The sequence below is a fragment of the Panicum hallii genome, chromosome 2 (assembly GCF_002211085.1).
Source record: "Panicum hallii strain FIL2 chromosome 2, PHallii_v3.1, whole genome shotgun sequence".
Taxonomy (NCBI): domain Eukaryota; kingdom Viridiplantae; phylum Streptophyta; class Magnoliopsida; order Poales; family Poaceae; genus Panicum; species Panicum hallii.
Genome location: NC_038043.1, coordinates 52513197 through 52532248, shown reverse-complemented (window position 1 = coordinate 52532248; position 19052 = coordinate 52513197). Strand labels below are relative to the sequence as shown.

The following is a 19052-nucleotide window of genomic DNA, read 5'->3' as shown; positions in this document are numbered from 1 at the left end:
GTCCCGCTCGCACGGTCCGGGCAGCGCGCGACGCGACGCGGGGACACCAATGCCCGGTTCCCGTCGACGCGGACCCGTGGTCGCCGACGCACTAGCGCTCGACTCGACGGCTCCTGCCCGTGCGCGCGCGCTCGCGCGTCGTCAGGCCGCGGGGGTGACGGAGGGGTCACAACGATTTCACAGGACAACGGAGGGGAACAGTCTGCTGCAGTGCTGCTGACAGTGGCTGAGGCTGATGAGCAGGAGTAGAAAGGGGGGCAGGTCGGGCCTAATCGCTGCCGCGGTGGCGGTAATCAGGTTACGTTAATGGCCGCGTGAACGGGTGCCTAATCGACATAGAGTAGGTACTGTGCGATTAAGTTGCGACTTACTCGAAAGTGAAGGAAAATCGTGGTGTGCGATGGATGGAAATGACGTTGTTTTTTTTTACTTTAAGTCAGCTTGGAGGATAAGTTCATAAAAAGACTTGGAAGATAAAGGGGAAAATAAGACGAGTGTAAGAACATGCAAATACTGGGAGCTTGGATTTTAAGAGAGAGAGAGAGAGGGGGGGGGGGAGATTTTTCTCCCAGATCAAATAATCGCGCTATTGTTTTTCACAAACATATTGGGTTTTCTGACCTTAAAAAGGCACATCGTGTCAGCTCAACCTCTTCACTGATAAGTATCTTTTCAGGGTTTCACTCCTATCAAGCATCTCCATTCCGAGTAGTTACCTACTTAGAAGTTCCCAAGAAATATTAGGACAAAAACATTGCGTTCGAAGCAAGCCCTTACCGAGAATTTCTTGTTACGCGATCAAAGCAGCTGGCCTCCACCCTTTTGCTTTGGACGACTGGAACCCCGTGAAGAAGCTTTCCAGGCCATGCGCGGACGCATTTGCCATTTTAAAAAAGGAAGACCAGGTTTCGCGATTACTCCACATGTTTGAACACAAACGCCCCCCCCCCCCCCCCCCCCCCCCCCCCACTTGAACCAGGGAAACCGCCCGCCGCTTAAGCACTGTAGCGCTACGCTTTAGCACCCATCAAAACGTCGACCTGTCCGCTATGAATGATTAGGCGGCCGAGATCGAGATTGCACGAATCCTGCGTAATGTCATTTTAAATCCCCCCACCTAACCCGCTTTTCGTTCAGTCCTCCTCACTCCACTCGAGAACTTCCTCCCAAAGTCTCCCTCCCCATAAATAAGAGCACACGGCGAAAAAAAGGGAGAGAGAATTCAAAATATTTCGGAATTTGAATTGAGATTGGAGAATTACGAACGAGATAAGATGAAAGCGAGAGGAGAAAAGAGGACGGGAGTCGGGAGGGAAGGGAAAAAGAAAGAAGAGATCAAGAGGAGGGGGAAAGAAAAGGCGTGAGCGAGGTCGTGTTTGACCACCTCGTCTCCCTTCCGCCTTCCTCTTCTCTTTCTCCTCCCCCGCGGCCGCGTCGCTGGGCTTGGCTTTACCACTGGCGGGTTCCCACCTGGGGCCAGACGCCGCCACCGCTGACCCCGTCTACACCGAATCCCTCCCCGCGATTTAACCCCTCGCCCCGCACCTCGCTCGCCGCCTTCGCTCTCTGCAACCGGCACACCAAACGCGCACGCGCTGTTCGTTTCTCGGCCGCTTTCTCTGTCTCTCCCCCCCTCTACCTCGCAGATCTCCGCGGGCCGTGCGGTTTCTTGATTCGGCCTTCCCCGGGCTGTCGGATCTCCGCGGCGGCGGGGGATGGGCAACTGCTGCGTGACGCCGGGGGGAGCCGCCGGCGACGGCGGCGGCAAGAAGCCCAAGGAGCCCAAGCAGAAGAAGGGCAAGAAGCCGAACCCCTTCTCGATCGAGTACAACCGCTCCGCGCCGCCGGGCGCCGCGCCGCGGCTGCTGGTGCTGCGGGAGCCCACGGGGCGGGACATCGCGGCGCGGTACGAGCTGGGCGGGGAACTCGGGCGCGGCGAGTTCGGGGTCACCTACCTCTGCACGGACCGCGACTCCGGGGAGGCGCTGGCCTGCAAGTCCATCTCCAAGAAGAAGCTCCGCACCCCCGTCGACATCGAGGACGTGCGTCGGGAGGTGGAGATCATGCGCCACCTCCCCAAGCACCCCAACGTCGTCACGCTCAGGGACACGTACGAGGACGACAATGCCGTGCACCTCGTCATGGAGCTCTGCGAGGGCGGGGAGCTCTTCGACCGGATCGTGGCGCGGGGGCACTACACCGAGCGCGCCGCCGCCTTGGTCACGCGCACCATCGTCGAGGTCGTGCAGGTGAGGTTTTGGCTCAATCTATAGTAGAATGAATCATTACTGTTGGACAGCAATTACAGATGGATGTGGTTATGTGCTTCCGTTACTCTCATTATGTTGGGTGGGGTCAGTTTACTACCACTCATGATAACTTCCTCAATAGTTTGATTCAGTAGGCCATGTAGCAAACGTTTAGTCGTGTTGAATCTTGCTGATCAACTTGGTGATTAGATTGTTTGCAATTTCACATCTTCTGTATTCAATCAGTTTTCCCCCATGTACAATGAATTAACCTGTGCATCCATTATGTCCTGTGCAATGTCAGATGTGCCATAAGCATGGAGTGATGCACAGGGATCTCAAACCAGAGAATTTCTTGTTTGCAAACAAGAAAGAAACAGCGGCCCTAAAAGCAATTGATTTTGGCCTGTCTGTATTTTTCACTCCAGGTACAGTTTACTCCCGACTTCTGTCTGTCATTGTGCTTCATCAGTCATTATTGATGGTGTGACCTTTTGCTGCCTTCTTAGTTCTTACGCTTCATATTTTGATGTGCTGATTTTGAATTTGTACAGGCGAACGATTCACTGAGATTGTCGGAAGTCCTTACTACATGGCTCCAGAGGTGCTAAAGAGAAACTACGGCCCAGAAGTTGATGTTTGGAGTGCAGGAGTGATTCTTTACATTCTTCTTTGCGGCGTCCCTCCATTCTGGGCAGGTTAGTTTTGTACCTTAAATGAGGGATGGTGAGAGGACATGTCTATATACGTTGAAAGTTTAAATTATAGATAATTACAAATTGGGAATACATATTATGTAATAATAAGTTAAAATGATCAATGTGGCATATTGTAAACTGACACCCTCTATTTTTTTTATCTTTACTTTGGGTATGGGTTGATAGGCTGATAGGGTGATGGTACTGTAGTAGATGAAAATTACATGTTAAGCATGTACTTTTAAACGGTCACTTAACATTTTGTGTTTCTATGCTGTAATGCAGAAACCGAACAGGGTGTTGCTCAAGCAATTATCCGTTCTGCCATTGATTTTAAAAGAGACCCATGGCCAAGGGTCTCAGATAACGCAAAAGATCTTGTCAAGGGAATGCTCAATCCAGATCCAAAACGACGATTAACAGCTCAGCAAGTGCTTGGTAATAATCATTCTCGCATTAGATGACTATATTGTGTTTTGTTCCTTTTGTTCACTATTAAAGCAACTAGAAAAATGTTTCATTCTTAAATTGCTCTATGATTTCATTAGTGCTCTCCCCTTTACATTTGTCTTGATAACCTTGTATTTTTCTCCAGATCACCCATGGTTACAGAACATTAAGAAGGCTCCAAATGTCAATTTGGGTGAAACTGTTAAGGCCAGACTTCAACAGTTCTCGGTGATGAACAAGTTCAAGAAGCATGCACTTAGGGTATATTTTTGTCTGACTTGACATCAAATAATCCCCTTTCATTCTCAAATTTGCTCTGAACATCATCACATGTTTTGATACAGGTCATAGCTGAACATCTTTCAGTAGAAGAGGCTGCTGACATAAAGGACATGTTTGAAAAGATGGATCTTAACAAGGATCAAATGCTTAATTTTGATGAACTGAAGCTTGGTCTGCATAAGTTTGGTCACCAAATGCCTGATGCTGATGTCCAAATACTAATGGAAGCTGTAAGTAGACATTCTATTTTTGACTGACGAAACTTAATTTGCACCTCTTTAATATATTGGACTGGAGTCTTTGAATAGTATTTTATCAGCCTTGTTTCATAATTATTATGTCTTATGTCAAAATTCAAAGGTCATACCACCCTTTAGAAGAGCCCTGAAAATTCGGAAACATATTGATAAGAGAGGGCAAATGGTGTTGTTTTTTGCAAAACTATGAAAGATCTTTACTATTGATTGTGCACAAATTACTGAACAGTCCATAATTGATCCAATGATGCAATATTGTTGCTTGATCTTTTTTTCCGTTTTAATTGAGCAAAGAATGTGATGTGTTGGGCCTTGTATTTACTGTTTGTTCATATTATGCCAGGCGGATGCTGATGGAAATGGATCCTTGGATTATGGAGAATTTGTTACATTATCTGTCCACCTAAGAAAGATTGGCAATGATGAGCATCTGCATAAGGCATTTGCATACTTTGACCGGAACCAGAGTGGGTATATTGAAATCGATGAACTCCGTGAGTCATTAGCTGATGACCTGGGACAAAATCATGAAGAAGTTATCAATGCCATTATCCGTGATGTAGACACTGATAAGGTTTGTACTTCTTGATCAATTAGCAGTAAACGGATGCTAGTTTCTTTCTCACGTCTAGTTTAAATCATTTGGTGTTATGATACTGAATATCTCAGCGGTTATCTTGTTCTTCAGGATGGCAAGATCAGCTACGATGAGTTTGCGGCGATGATGAAGGCTGGAACGGACTGGAGGAAAGCCTCAAGACAGTACTCAAGAGAGCGGTTCACCAGCCTGAGCCTAAAGCTGCAAAAGGACGGATCATTGCAGATGACAAGTACCCGGTAGCCGATAACACCAATAGGCAAGTTGTGAATTCCAGATGAAAACCCTGTGTAGATTCTTCAGGTTGTTCGTTGACAACTATTTTTTTCTTCTGTTTGTCCCGATGTTCTATTGATCTCTATTCTTCGCTCGTTGGCTGCTTGAAGTGGTAGGGGATTGTTGACGCTTTGATTGTATTTAGACTGTATGATCCACGCCCACGGATTTCGACGCCTTAGGCAAAGTGTACTGTACAAGAGAAAGAGGAAAAAAAATTAGGAGGTTGTACGCATCTGATAACCTCTGTGGATCCATCTTCTGTCATTTCATCTTGGTGCCAACTTCCTGATAACCTTTCCTGCATATGGTGCTCGATAACACCTGTTTGAACCTGGAATCAGGAATTCAATTACGGGTCAGTTGAACTGATGAAGGTGCAGGTTTTTCACCCCAGAGTCTGCTGGTTGATCGCGTCTTCCATGCCAATTTTCTTTGATGTAGATGACATCCATGCCACATGGAGGATCTGGCCAAGAGATTCACTTTGGACCTGTATGGACATTGTGAGCATAGCTCCAAACCTGTCTCTGATGTTTCCCTGTCCCCGCACAAAAAAAAAAGAAAAAAGAAAAGAACGATGCCATTGGCAATTCGGCATCCAAACGACGGAACAGGTCGATTGGGACGTGACGGGCTACTATGTTTGAACGCACAACTCAAAGTTGGACTCGTGAACCAGTCAACCACCTGCCCCTGTGTCGCTGAACAAAGCGAAGACGTTAACGTGCCTGAAAAAAAAATCGGTCGGTGCACGTTGCTGTCCGGTTGCCTCGCACAAGGATCAGCGGCCTGACCAAACGGGCGTTGCCGGCCGCCCTGCACCCCACGCCCACGAACTCCTCCGTCTTCGGTGAGATGCAGATGAGGATTAGGTGAGGCCGCCGGCTGGAGCCGTGGCCGTCCTCCGCCGCTTGACTTCCGTGCCCGGTTGGGTGGTTGACGCCGCACCCCCGCACGTACGCCGTGCCTGCCTTCTGCCGCTGCGTTCTACGGCCTCCGTTGTAATCTGATCGGATGCGTGCGAACGTCGGATGCGTGCGAACGCGTGGTGGGCCCGGCGACACCTTTGTCAAGGGGTTTCATGGCGGAGCAAGGGACAGATCGACAGCGGCGACGTCAGTAAAGGCAGCAGGTGCTCAATGAGAGGTGTTGCGGCCTGCGGCTGGTACTCTAAGCTTGATGGGAAGAGATGCGCTGATCCTGATCGATCGATGGCTCGCCTTGCAAGCCAAGCTGCACGGAAGATGCTACTGCTCACTGGTAGCCATGCGTTGCCCGTGTCCGGTGACAGCTTACCTCGAACCGGATGTACCCGCTGGTTGCACTGCACCTCCTAGGCTATGCAAGCATCGGCATGTAATGTAAGGCATTAATGCCGTTGGTCCATGATGGCTGCGTTTCTTCATGCACAAGTTTAAGATTCTAATGATCGTTCATCCGTTGTCGTTGCGTACCAAATTAAATGCCTCCAGCCTAATCAAGCTGGCTAAGGCTGAGACGTACACATACTAGGTGTCAGTCCAGTCTAATCACATCATCGTCTCATCTATACAAGCGGGCTTAATCAGCTAACCAAACTAGTTCCCCAAAAGGAGATTGCGTAAAGCGTGCAGCCCAAAAGGAGATGCTACTGAGATAGATCAGGCCCTTGTCTTCTTCTGCTGCGTGCCTTCGTGGGCTGGCGCGGCGAAGGATGAGGCAAAAGCAGGCCGAAAGTCATGCCGAGGCCGAGCCAGACTTCTTACTTGGGCCGATATCTTGTTGGGCCTTCTTTATTCAAGCCCGGCACGGCATTTGAACAGGCCTGCTGCTAAGCTAGCGAGAGAACCCACTTTGACAGTGAATTCCGGAAACTTACAGGGGCTGGTCTGCAACTGCATAACCCTATCTTTTCCTACGCCCCGGCGGTCCGGTCCGGCCACCCACCATCCCCGGCTTGGGCGTCCCTTGCCCGCTCCGGCCTGCTCCTCCGGTCCAGTGGAGCGCGCCACCGGATCCCAAGGGCAACCGGCCGTTCGTTCGTTCCCCCGCTCTCCAGTTTCTCCTCCGCCGCGCCTGGCGCCTGCCGAGGTACACACGGACCGCACCTGCGCCTCTCTCCATTCCCTCCTCCCGTCCGCGCCGCCCAGGTACTGGTCCTCCCGCCCCCCGGGGGGAACGCCGCCGCCCGCCGGACCCCACCCCCTCGCGGAACGCCGCCGCCGCGGCAGGCACCGCCCGCACCCCCCCCCCGCCGCCGCCTGGGCCCGAAGGTCCGGCCCCCCCACCCCCCCCCTCCCCGGGCCGGCGGAAGGCCGCCTCCTCCTGGCCCGCCCCTCAGCGCTCAGGAACAGAGCGTTCCGCCGCCTCCTCCTGGCCCCCCCAGTCTGCCTAGTAGCAGTCCAAACTGCAGCTACACTTTCTACGTCCAAACAGCCCCTTAGAATCTGTGCTGAGTTTGCAATTCCGCTACACAGTTACAGCGTAAAGCCAAAACTTTAAAATCCCTTCACATGTATGCGCAGGTGATTGTACAAGGCCACACGGATGCAAAATGGTTCTGTGTCAGGGATTACCTGCTGGAAATGCTCAGCTTCTAGCTTTTCCTGGTAGATCATCAAGTCTAAGGAGCACCCAGTTTCATGTTAAGAAGAATCATTTTTCTGCGGGAGCTCTACGAGGTATAAATGTAACAAACATTCAGTTACATTTACTGCAATATATGATATGACACATGTTCTCTTTTATTGCCCCCAATACTTTCCTGATTTTCTGCCGTTATATCTTCTTGATGGAGAAAAAGGCTTTCTACGTCCGCTTCCCCAGTCCCCCTAATCCAGAATTATTGTTGATGGAAAATCACCATATACAGTAATCACCCCATACTGTTATAGTGTAGTGCTAATGATTCTTTTTAAAATTCTCAGTCTTTTCTTGCTTATACTCTTGTTCTTGATAGTTCTCGCACCATAGAGTCCTGAATCTTGTATTTAGCCAAGGTAGATGTAGAAACAAGCATCATAATACTCCATTGTTATTCTAGAATATGGATAAACATGTAGCCCATAGAAAAAGGAAACACAATGGGACATTGAATGTCTAGAATAGGATGATTTAAACCTCTAAGGTTACAACTGCCAACTGGATTCCATGCTTCTCCAGAAGGTAGCTAGCATTGACTTACAATTCTTTTTCTGTATACTGGCATATTCATTTCACCTTATTGTGTACTGGCAATATTTTTCGACTCTTAAGTCATTGATATTTCATGCTAGTATATCTGATGTTGATATGCTCTAGCTGGCAGTCTAATGTTGTGTGTTTCAGAAAGAAAACTTTTGCAGTTTTAGTATCTTCAGTCTTCACCCTTTCGATTTATTTTTTGAGGACCGAATTTTGAAGATATGTTTGCTGAAGAAGACAATTTAGTGTTTAGTCGGTACATGGTTGAGACAGTGGCAAAGTAATCTACAATATAGAATCATTTTAACAGGATTTGAATTCGAGTTATTCACTTCCAGCTGGAATATGTCAACAGGATATATAACATGATATGATGTTAACTGAAATGAAGAGCCTTGTTTTAGTTGTCTCCACTGGTTTGATGCGTTTAGTTGGAACTTGGAAGTGAAGTCATTTTACAAGCCTTTGTATCCCTATTTGTGTAATAGTCAGGGATCTCTTTATACAGATTCTTACTATAATGAATTTGATTTTATTAATCATCATTTGTGTCTTGCAGTTGGTGCAGACTCCGTTCGGCATGGCATGATCACATCATTGCCAAAGGAAAATTCTGTCAAGGGCATTCCATCACTATCAATAAGGCACAATCAGCAACCAAGGTCCGTTAGCTGTCAAGCATCCTCATTGGCATCATTCAGCTACCCGGAGCTGACTTCCAAACCCAGATGGTGGTGGAGAACACTTGCTTGTGTGCCATACTTGCTGCCACTCCACAACATGTGGTCTTACGCCGACGTGATCTACCAGCTGCACACTTACTTGCAGGGGTTTTCGCTGCTGTACACGTTCATTGATACCATGACGCTGTGTCCTGGGTGGCTCTTCTTGGTGATATTTATGACAGTGTACTTCTTCGTTGTGAGGCGGAAGTGGTCACCACACTTTCTGAGGTTCCATGTGATCCTGGCTATCCTCCTGGACACTGGCTCCCAAGCAGTGGCCACCATGTGTACCTGGATGCCAAGCATCGTGTATCAAGGGAAACCGATGCAGTACTTCTGGATGTCTATTGCCTTCATACAGATATTCACAGTGCTCGAGTGTATGCGGTGTGCTCTTTGTGGAATGTACCCAAATGTCCCGTTCATATCCCACACTGCGTTCATTCACTCTGATCTGAACCTGTTCAGATAGGTGCTTACTATATAAGATCCAGGATATTTTTTGAAATAGCTACTTACAGTTCTAGAGACAATGTTTTGATCATATTGAAGGGGCTTGTGTACTTCTTATTATATGACCGGCTGGTACAACATAATTCGAATTGCACTGGAATTGGTTTCCTTTTCTCATATGCTGAAGTGTTGCTATGGTTGGTTAGACCTGCAAATTTCCCTTATGAGATGCGTAACCTGCAAAATTGAGTATAGAAGAATTGTGAATCTGTGCTCTCTTGTGCTTCTAATCCGAGCCATACTTCTCGGGATAATAGCTTGTTCATCCGAAATAATGTTGCCTCTGAAATTTGGAAACCTTGTTCCTCAGCAACTATCTGTTGCCTCGCGGAGGGGCAAACACGATGTAGTTTTGGGCACATTTGAAATGTATAGCCCAGCTTGGGGTATTCGAATTTTTGCTATGCTTATGATCACCAAATTGAGTGCATGTGTTCAAATCCAACTTCAAAATTAAACTTTTCTCCATAAAATTTTTTTCTTCAAAAATGTTTGATGAAACGCTAGCAAAGAAAATTGCATTGAATATTTGAACCAAACGATAAGCACGTTGGATCCATTTGCTAAATTCGAATAACCCGAAGAAACCGGACCGCTCGTGATAATCATGGACAGGTCAGGGACCCAATCGTAAATAGACCGAAGCGCTAACCGCTTTTGCCCCTCCCCGGCTTTCACGTTGCAGCCGTCGCGTGAAGTCCCAGCCGCCTCCCCCCTCCCTCCCGCCGCGCAGAGCCCAAATCGCCGCGGACACCTCGGCCTGAAGGCAGCCGCTGCGGCGCCGCGGTTCGCGCACCGACTAGTAGCCCCGCGTCCTCCTCCTCCTCCTCCTCCGCGGCGACCCATGGCTCTCCTCGCCCCCGCCATCTCCGGCGAGGTACGCGCTCGTCCCGCTCCGCTTTCCTACGGAAAACCTGGATCACCTGAGCCGCTCGCGCGATCTGGCTCCCGCGTGTTCGTCGGAGGGTTTGGAGATGTCGTTGTCGCTTCGGCTATGCTATTGGTCGTGATTGTTTTGTTTGTCAACTGGGTTTGGGTTGGGGCATGGGGGGACGAATGTGCAGATTGGGTTAGGGCGCGGGTGAATCGCGTTTAGGCTTTGAACCGAAAGGTTGTGGCAGATTGTGGCACACGGGGATCTTCTGTTTGTTTTTTTATCAAGCGCCCGTAACGTCAATGGGATTGCGCCAAGTATGGTTGTCTTTACCTGCGAATCTAATGTACCCCGAACTTTTCTTTCACACTGAAGCACTGCATTGAGTTGTGGGAGAACGGAGACAGTTGTTCTGGAACTACCCTTGCTCTTGCAGTGGATTTTGTCCTCATGTTAGTTACAAGAGCATTGCACTAGAACATTAGTATTACAGGAGCATAACTCAAAATGTCTATTGCATTGGGAGAAATTACGAGTTTCAAGTATTTCTATATTAATCCATTTATCAGTCATCATGTGAGCTAATTCGAGGTACAAACCCACCTGGTAATATGCTCATACTCGCCAAAGCTGACAGAGTGGAAGGGACTTCTGTGTTTTTAGTGTGTTCAGATTTATTTTGGGTTTGGCGCATTTCTATTGTGCGCATGAATTCAATTAAGATACCTTTTGTGTAGCAAGTTTGTAACACCTGGACCTACTCATTCGCCAAGAATATCTTGCTCTACCTGCTTTTTTCTAAATATTCTTCATTTTTCTGGTGGCTTTTATCCTATGATCCAAAATTTAATGGTCGAACCAACAGTTATTGATGTTTTGTGTTAAAACTTCTGCAGGTGGGTTTGCGGCTCTTATTGGCGCCACTAAGCTCTAATGTAGTCATCCGTACAGCCAGGTACTTCTTAAATTTTGTAAAATTTATTGTGTTGTGGTATCATGTTGTTTATCTCTGTGTTGTGCTTCCTGGAAGTTGGAAGCTTTTTATAATTGAAAAGATCGACAGCTTATTATGTGCCTATAAGATAGTCTCTGCAATGAACTGGTAAATGAACAGACAGATGTACATAAATTTCAGTGTATCCGATCTATATATATTTTACAAACAGGTAATGCTGGTGATAATCATATTTTTTATATTAGCAACAACTTCAACCTATGTGGGATGGGCATCTTCTGTAACTACAACATTTTTTTTATATGCGAAACACCTGCTGGTCTTAATTGATGTAATAAACAAAAATATACTATTCTGGCAATTCCTTTTTTGAAAAATTACGTAGTTGAGGTTTTTTATTCTCATTTCATGTTGGTGCAGTTGTGCCGTGGGGATTGGTCTACCTGTATACTCCACTTTCAGAGCTATAGAGAAGAAGGATGAAAAAGAGAAAGAGCGGTTGCTCTTGTATTGGGCAGGTCTGTAATGAGATGAACCTTTTTAGTAATTTTTCATATTACGTAATCAACTTCTTTTAGCATTGATGAAAATGCTGTACAAACTATTGCTATATTTGCATTATGGAGAAAAATTGCAACATATGTTGTTCTACTTTATGGAGCTATTTATCTGGTTGCATGCAATATATAAGAAGTCTTCTAGATCCAGTTGAAATGATTCAATTATTTTTAATAAGAAAGATGTTCATACCAATGAAATAGTATATGCGCTATGCAGAATAATATTGCATGGAAGACAGCAATTTGCCCTATCGTCTCAGCATGATTTAAAATGCTACTGCGGTTGATGAGTTGTAGACTTGGGAGTTGGGACCTGTTTCGATGTCATGGTTTCCAAGAACCATGGTCTAAAGAAACTACAGTTTTGAAGACCAGAGCCATCTAATACCACAGTTTAGAAAAAAGATGTCCGGATTCAAGTTTCTAAAATTCTAGAAAGACTAGGGTTTCTAAAACTAAAAGATTTATTATATCCAAACACCTCATAGTTTCTTCAAAACCCAATTAGCTGGCAACACTTTAGTATTTTTCAGAAACTCCAAAAATATTTTGCATCCAACCAGGGCGTTAATAGTATAAGAATGAGAAAATTTTTAGTGCAGCTGGAATCAAATGAACAAATTTAAAAATAGCTGTTGTCTGTATTTTGGTCCATGTCTGCGGTACTTCATTGCTTGTTGCTTGTAACATTGGATCTGAATGTCAAAATGTTTTTGCAGCATATGGATCCTTTAGCATTGCTGAAGTCTTTGCAGATAAGCTTCTTTCAAGGTATGGATATCTGATTCTATTGAGTTTTTTGAATGTTTATTGTTGAATAACTATTTCTTGTTTGTTGGCATGTGTGCACACCATGAAGCAATGACAGTATTCAGTGAGCATTTGGTTCTGCAACTTTGCATTAGATTCCATGTACACTTGCTACCTTGAAAAAACTTCTGGTTAGAAAATCTGTTAGAAAATGATGCATTAAGAGTCTTTCCTTTTGAGTTAAGAAAACCCTTCAGCAACTTGTTGCATTTATTGTGCTTTACATTTGGCAGAGTATCATTCTATTTCCCCTAATGGCATTCTCATTTCATAGCATTGTCTGTGCACTTTATTACTGTGCTTTATATTTTCCATAAGTAACTTTCCTTGTTATTCATCGTGCTATTCATCTAGATACTATTTGAACATGTGTCTATTGCTGTTCTCCAGTGTTCCTCTCTATTATCATGTGAAGTTTGCTATCCTTGTGTGGCTCCAGTTCCCTTCAAACGGGGTAAGTGTCCCTTGCCCTCCATCCTCTTCTCCAAATTTCTGGTAGGCTCAACTCTACCACTTACCTTCTTGTGATATGACTTTAGCTGAAATCCATGATATCGCAGACTTCTTCGCATTGCCCCAATCTTATTTCCTGTTCTACTCTCAAGAGCTTTGTTGCTTGACCCATTCAAGTTTTATCTTGTAGTGGGAGTTTGTCGATAACTTCAAGACTACAGCTTTGTATATGTTTTCCTTTTTATTAACATCATATCCATGTTTTCTTGTGGCAAGATTCATGCTGCCTTCTGAACTCATTTTACTAGAGTCTTAACTGTTTTGGTGCTTGCTGTAGAGCATCTCCAGCAGTCTCCCTTTCCCCAATAAACTTACAATATTGGGAAGAAGATATACTCCAGCAGTTCCCCAAAATCTCTCCCTTTTCCCAATAATTAGTGGTTTGTCCCAATATTTCACCCCAACTCCCCTCAAAGGGAGAATTTTGACTCTCCTAATATGTTAGTTGTATTGGGATGAGATGATTGGGGAACTGTAAAAGCATCTCTCCCAATAACCTATGAAAGTGGTATTGGGACATTCCAATACTACCTTATTGGGAGATGTTTAGTGGGGAACTGCTGGAGATGCTCGTAGAATTCGTGACCTTTGGTTTACTGATAGCTGTGTTCTTTTACTTTCAGGGATCCAAGCATGTATACAAAAAATACCTACGTCCATTTTTCCTGAAACATCAAGCAAAAATTGATAGATTTCTGAATATTCTGTCAAAGGAACTTGTAAGTGTGCTTTTTATCATCATGATATATTCTCCTCCATGGATATGAACTGACGAAAGTAATACTGTACAAAACCAGACGAAGTTTGTCAGCAGCCATGAAGATGAAATTCGTTTTATAGAGAACATGGCCATCAGAGGTGCTACCACAGGTATAGAACTGGAAAGACCCTGTATGACAGACTAAGGAACATGGCATACTTGTACAGACAAAGCTAACCGTGCAGGAAAAGATGTAAAAGAATTGCTAAATGGGTTTAGGCCATAAATAATAAGGTTCTGGTTACAATTTGGATATCAACATGTTAAGGTTGATATTCTTTTGGTCTCATATGATTGCATGACATGCTGTTAGTTCACTACTGCAATGTAACAACTATCTGCTTGTGCCCTCAACATGACTTCATATGTCAATCATGCTTTGTGACTAGAATTTGGATTTCATGGAAAACCAATTTATGCTGCTTATATGTTTGTGACAGCAAACTACATTGTAAATGGCCTCGACCAACCTGATGAACCGCAAGCGATTAATGCAATTGAAGGTCCGAATCCAACTGCAACTGAAGAAGCTGGTGGGTTGGGATCTGAGACTTGAACTGAACTTGCTATCACCGCTCAATTTCTCTGGCGAAGCAAATGCCATATCGTTAGATGTGCTACAGAAGTGCCCATTCAGGTCATCCAGCTTGTTTGGATTGTGAATACGACCATTCCTGAAAGGCTAAACTTAGAAACTATGTTTTTAGTTTTAGCTAGATAAGTATAATCTATAGCCACTTAAATGGGTGTTGGACAAATCTGCAGCATTCATTTGTCTACATTATAAATATGCCTGAGGTGTGAGATGCAGTTCCATGTCCAGACGTTGCCTGTTCTCTTTTTCATCATCTTGATTTGTGTCATCTTTTACGTTAGAGCAATTTGAGGCCTGAAATGAACAAGCTTGATCTAAAGCATGAATTCGTGGTCGCTGGGTTGCCGTCTGTTATTAGGTCACATCTGTGTTCCTGCTTGCATGTTTCGAAACATCACTTGTGTATGTTTTCCTTGATCTGGTATATATTTATGTATGCATAGACTGATGTGGTTAAGCTGAATCAGCATGTTCTCAATTTGCTGGTAACTAGGAATACATTGATGATCGTAGCAAATCCCGATTTGGAATTTGCTGAAACAGCGCCACGTGATGGTTGTTGAACGAACTCGCTATGTACCAAAACGGTGTGTTGCTTTTGACGTTAGCCGAGCTCACCTTTCTGTTGGGAAGGCGGATGCCCTATTGAGTCTTGACCCATTTTTCGTTCAACGGACATGTCATACGCCACGTACCAGGTTAAATCATCTCAGCAATTGTTCTACAAATTCGAAAGGCATTATGTAGTCCATGATATTTTTATTTAGAAACAGAAATTGATTGTAGTGGTCCTTCAACTCATTACCCTTATGAAATGCAATTTGCATTTGTCTTTCAGAAAATAGTTGCAGCAGAAGAAAATTCTACACACTTCTCATATACCCGCATTTTGGTTACACACACAGTTCTGCACAGCTAGAGTTGGGTCCAAACTTGGGACTCTCATAACAAAATCAACAGGAATCAACAGGAACACGGACTTCTTTCATAATGGACCATTTTCACAGCCAGTAGTATTCAACGGAGGATCAATCAAACAAGGAAATATGAAAGTACAGATGTATTAACCTGAGGAACAACAAATTGGAATTATTGATGTTTTCATGAAATCATTCATTGATAAATGAGGGGAAAAGAACTATAATCTCTTTTGTTACAGAGATCAACACAATTACTATTGACTCATGGTGGACCATATGAATTTTACCTCATCTGAACTAATGAAAAGAATACTAGTTAGGACCTCCAAAGTAACAGGTCGTTTACCAATACTGGGCAGCTGCTTTCAGCTACCAATCTCTGACCGAATGCTTTGCTGAGGACCACCATCTCTGACTTTTGCGAACAAAAATTTCAAGAATACAAAAGAATATTATTATTTACTAGGACAAATAACTATTCTTCGGTAACTAATCCAGCAAAATGAAGGTTTCGTCCACCTTAGCAGTAAAAGGCCTCCCTTGACAGTTATTTCGGCTCCAAGTGCATCTGCTGCTCAAGCCAAGAAGCAATCATCGTCTGATCCACTGAATCACCCTGACTGCTCAGGTCAGGCCTACTCATCGGTCCAGAGGCCATGCCTGCCATTTCACCCCGCTTGCCATTCAGCTCAGCATTGTTCACCAGTGACTGCACCCATGACACATCTGGCTCCTCTTCTGCAGCTCCTGGTTGAGCAGGATGCCTCAAACGGACCAGCTCCTCATTGTCAATACCCCAGTCAACCTTACTCTTTGGGGTACCAATGTTGCTCCATGAAGCATTAAGATTCCGTGGCGAACCAACAGATGGCAACTGATGCTTGTTCACGGACGAGAAATGATCAAACATATCACGCTGTGTGACAGTAGCTCCAACACGGGCACTTAGGGGAGATGTTGGCTCCATGGTCCGAGGGGACCGAGGAGACATACCACCAAATGGAGAATGAATAATTGACGGATCGAGACCCCTTGGAGAGTACATCCTGTTGGTATTAACAGGTGACAGGAGGCCCTTTTGTTGATGAAACTTGTTTAGGAGGGCTGATTTGTGTGCTGGTGAGTAGACTGAGTGACTTTGGTCATTAGTGAACCTTGGTGACATTGCCATGTCTGAAGCATACATCTCTTCGAGGTTAGATGGAGCAATTGCTGTTGGCCGAATGCTCAGACCAGTAGAAAGACGGGGCTGGGATCGGCTGTTTTGTGGGAGGCTGAGCGCTCCAAGGTATTGTGATTCCCATTCCAGGAGCGCGCCAAGGTCATCAGCCTGTGCATCCCTTGGATTGAAAGAAGAACGCAGCCTGCTACCTTGGAGCCAATGAGCAGCAGCACCTCCACCATTGTTGGTGGCAGATGGCGACAGAGGGGTTGGCACAAAGTGCCTGGTAGGAGATCCAGGTAGCAGCCCAAGAGCAGCAGCAGCAGTCATGTCAATAGATGAAGAGGCACGGGGAGACAGCAAACCTGCACCACTATTGTGAGGCACATGGCGGAGCTCATCTTCATCATGGGCGAAGAAGCAGATGCGGCGGGCACAAGCTGCGCCCTCCTTGCAGAGCCTTGTGCGGTACTGCGACGGGTGGAGCCAGCTCTCGAACACACCATGGGAGAACTCGCAACTATCACCGCTGGGGCAGCCACCAGGGCGGCGGAAGTTGGGGCAGGGCACAGCAGTGTACGGGTGCTTGCGGGGGTCCCGGCGGCGGGCGTTCTCGCCGGGGTGCACGAACGGACACTCGGTCCAGTCATGCGAGTAGGCCCTGGAGCAGGGCCGCACCTTGAATGCGAACATGCGGAACTCGTCGGAGGCATAGACGCTGCTCTTGATGTCTGGCAGCGTCGGATCCACCGGGTACTCCTTCTTGGCACGGTCCACGGTGATCGGGGACAACGAAGATGACCGCGTGGATGGCGACCTGTTGCCCTCATCCGGCGAGGACGAGAGCGGCGGGGAGGACGAGCCCGATGGTACCGAGGTCGTGACAGCTAGACCTCGGCGGCGACCAAGGAGCATCTCCAGATCGCCCAAGGCGTCCGGTGAAGCAGGAGGAGCCAGGATGACGTCGGCAGGGAAGCGGCCGGTGGCGTCGGGAATGACCGGGTCGGCGCCGGCAGCCAGGAGTACCTTGACGATGGCGACGGCGTTCCGCGAGCCGCCGGAGGCGGCGCAGTGCAGCGGGGTAGCGCCGTCGATGCCCGGGCGCCGGTTGACGTCGACACATCCCAGGCCGAGCAGCAGCGCCACCACCTCCGCGCTGCCGTACGTCGCCGCCACCATCAGCGGCGTGCGCGGCTCGTACGCCTTGCTCCGGCCGTACCACAGACCGACCCCGTCCGCCAGCTCCGCATCGCCGCCTGCCGCCGCGAGCTTCTCCCGGAACCCCGCGGCGTCGTCCGCCGCCGCGAGCTCCAGCAGCTCCGCCAGCAGGTCCCGGCGGCCGCCGCCGGCGAGATGCGAGCGCGCGGCCTCGCCCGCGCACGCGAGATCAGCAAGGTCGCCCATAGCTCACTCTGCCCGGCAGGAGCTCAGCGCATCTGCATCCACGGCAAGACGGCGAGCTTAGCTAGATTCAGCAAGACGGGGGGCCCGGAGATATATAGCTCAGAAACGGGATCAAGAAATCATCAAATAAGGAAGGCAAGAAAATGGAAAGGAGGGGAAACGAACTCCTAGAATCCGAGCACCCGCTCCTTGGAAAGAAATCAGGCTATCCAATCCGGATTGAATCGGGAGCAATCTCACCGATTCGAAGCCCCCGGATCGACGCGAGAAAGGAAAGCAATTAACGAGCAGTATTACCTGCCCACGGTGATCCGATCCCAATCCAATCCAACCCAGCGGGATCCAACGCGCCCCTTCCCTTCTGTCCTCGCGAAGGTCGCCGCCGCCGGCCTCCCCCTCGCCCGAGAAGAGAAGCCGAAACTGCTTTGGGGAACGGCAGTGAGAGAGGGGAGATGTGAGGAGAGGAGACAGAGGGCGACGGAGCAAGGAGGACTCGCAGTTTACTGGCGGTGGTGAGGTGGAGGTAACTTGTCTTATTCCTCGAGCACCACGTCCTGCTTCGTCCAGTCCGCTGTCCAAAACGTCTCGCTGACAAGTGGGTGTCTGCATCCTGTGGGGCCGCTTGTCATGCGTGTGGTTGAGCGTAGAGAGGGTGCGGATCGGCCGGGGATTTATGCAGGAGAATTTACTGCAGGTGGGGCCCGCGCGGGATTCAAACAGCCGGGTGCCGGTGCGTGGTGCGGACCGCTCGCGTCGCAGTGGGGTCGGGGGAGAGGCCGCGGGGGGTGGCTGCCGCTGCGCGCCCGCCACGTGCCGCGGTGGAGCCCCATCCGGCCGTCGGCTCGCGGCACGGACGGCCAGGGATCGCCCGGGCAGGTGGTGGACGGGAGATTCGGCGCCGAAAGCCTCGGTTGCATCTGCGTCGCGGTACGGGGGAGGTCGGCGCGCGGAAAGGTCGTCGGTGCCGTCGCCTGGGCCGGATGCATGGACCGGCCTCCGACGCGCACGAATGTGCCAAACGTGGGCGTGGACCCAGGGCGCGGTGGGCTTGATCCAGGGAGCGCGCGGACGCGTCGGGAGCTCGAGTGGGGCCGCAGAGGTGGATTGGATGCGGGGTTGGCGAGGTCCGCGCGAGCCGGTGGGGGAAGGGAGGAGGGGTGGGCCCCGTGGCGGAGCCAAGGACAGCGGTCAAATCTCGGGGCTGACGGGTGGCCCCTACCTGTCGGTGGCTGCCGGAGCGGGACCGGGGACGAGACGGGCGGAATGGAAACCGTCGCGGCAATGAC

General features: G+C 48.0%; 4 protein-coding genes across 4 annotated transcripts; 3 read left to right on the top strand and 1 right to left on the bottom strand.

Moving 5' to 3' along the window:
* Positions 1-1390: 1390 nt before the first annotated feature.
* Positions 1391-5067, top strand: LOC112881722 (calcium-dependent protein kinase 20). The gene is made up of 8 exons (XM_025946553.1): positions 1391-2249; positions 2554-2677; positions 2804-2947; positions 3233-3385; positions 3543-3658; positions 3742-3909; positions 4280-4510; positions 4625-5067. The coding sequence occupies exons 1-8, from the start codon at positions 1716-1718 to the stop codon at positions 4775-4777; spliced, it is 1623 nt and encodes a 540-aa protein (XP_025802338.1). The 5' UTR covers positions 1391-1715; the 3' UTR covers positions 4778-5067.
* Positions 5068-6620: 1553 nt separating this feature from the next.
* Positions 6621-9313, top strand: LOC112881724 (protein TIC 20-I, chloroplastic-like). Its single transcript, XM_025946555.1, has 3 exons — positions 6621-6883; positions 7318-7473; positions 8535-9313. The coding sequence occupies exons 2-3, from the start codon at positions 7347-7349 to the stop codon at positions 9170-9172; spliced, it is 765 nt and encodes a 254-aa protein (XP_025802340.1). The 5' UTR covers positions 6621-6883; positions 7318-7346; the 3' UTR covers positions 9173-9313.
* Positions 9314-9881: 568 nt separating this feature from the next.
* Positions 9882-14615, top strand: LOC112881725 (HVA22-like protein k). Its single transcript, XM_025946556.1, has 8 exons — positions 9882-10090; positions 10984-11042; positions 11463-11560; positions 12322-12373; positions 12803-12866; positions 13549-13644; positions 13723-13795; positions 14126-14615. The coding sequence occupies exons 1-8, from the start codon at positions 10058-10060 to the stop codon at positions 14239-14241; spliced, it is 591 nt and encodes a 196-aa protein (XP_025802341.1). The 5' UTR covers positions 9882-10057; the 3' UTR covers positions 14242-14615.
* A 710-nt stretch (positions 14616-15325) lies between these two features.
* On the bottom strand, positions 15326-18274 carry LOC112881458 (zinc finger CCCH domain-containing protein 50-like). The gene is made up of 2 exons (XM_025946155.1): positions 18064-18274; positions 15326-17798 (listed from the first exon to the last, which is right to left on the bottom strand). The coding sequence occupies exon 2, from the start codon at positions 17764-17766 to the stop codon at positions 15748-15750; it is 2019 nt and encodes a 672-aa protein (XP_025801940.1). The 5' UTR covers positions 17767-17798; positions 18064-18274; the 3' UTR covers positions 15326-15747.
* Positions 18275-19052: the final 778 nt, after the last annotated feature.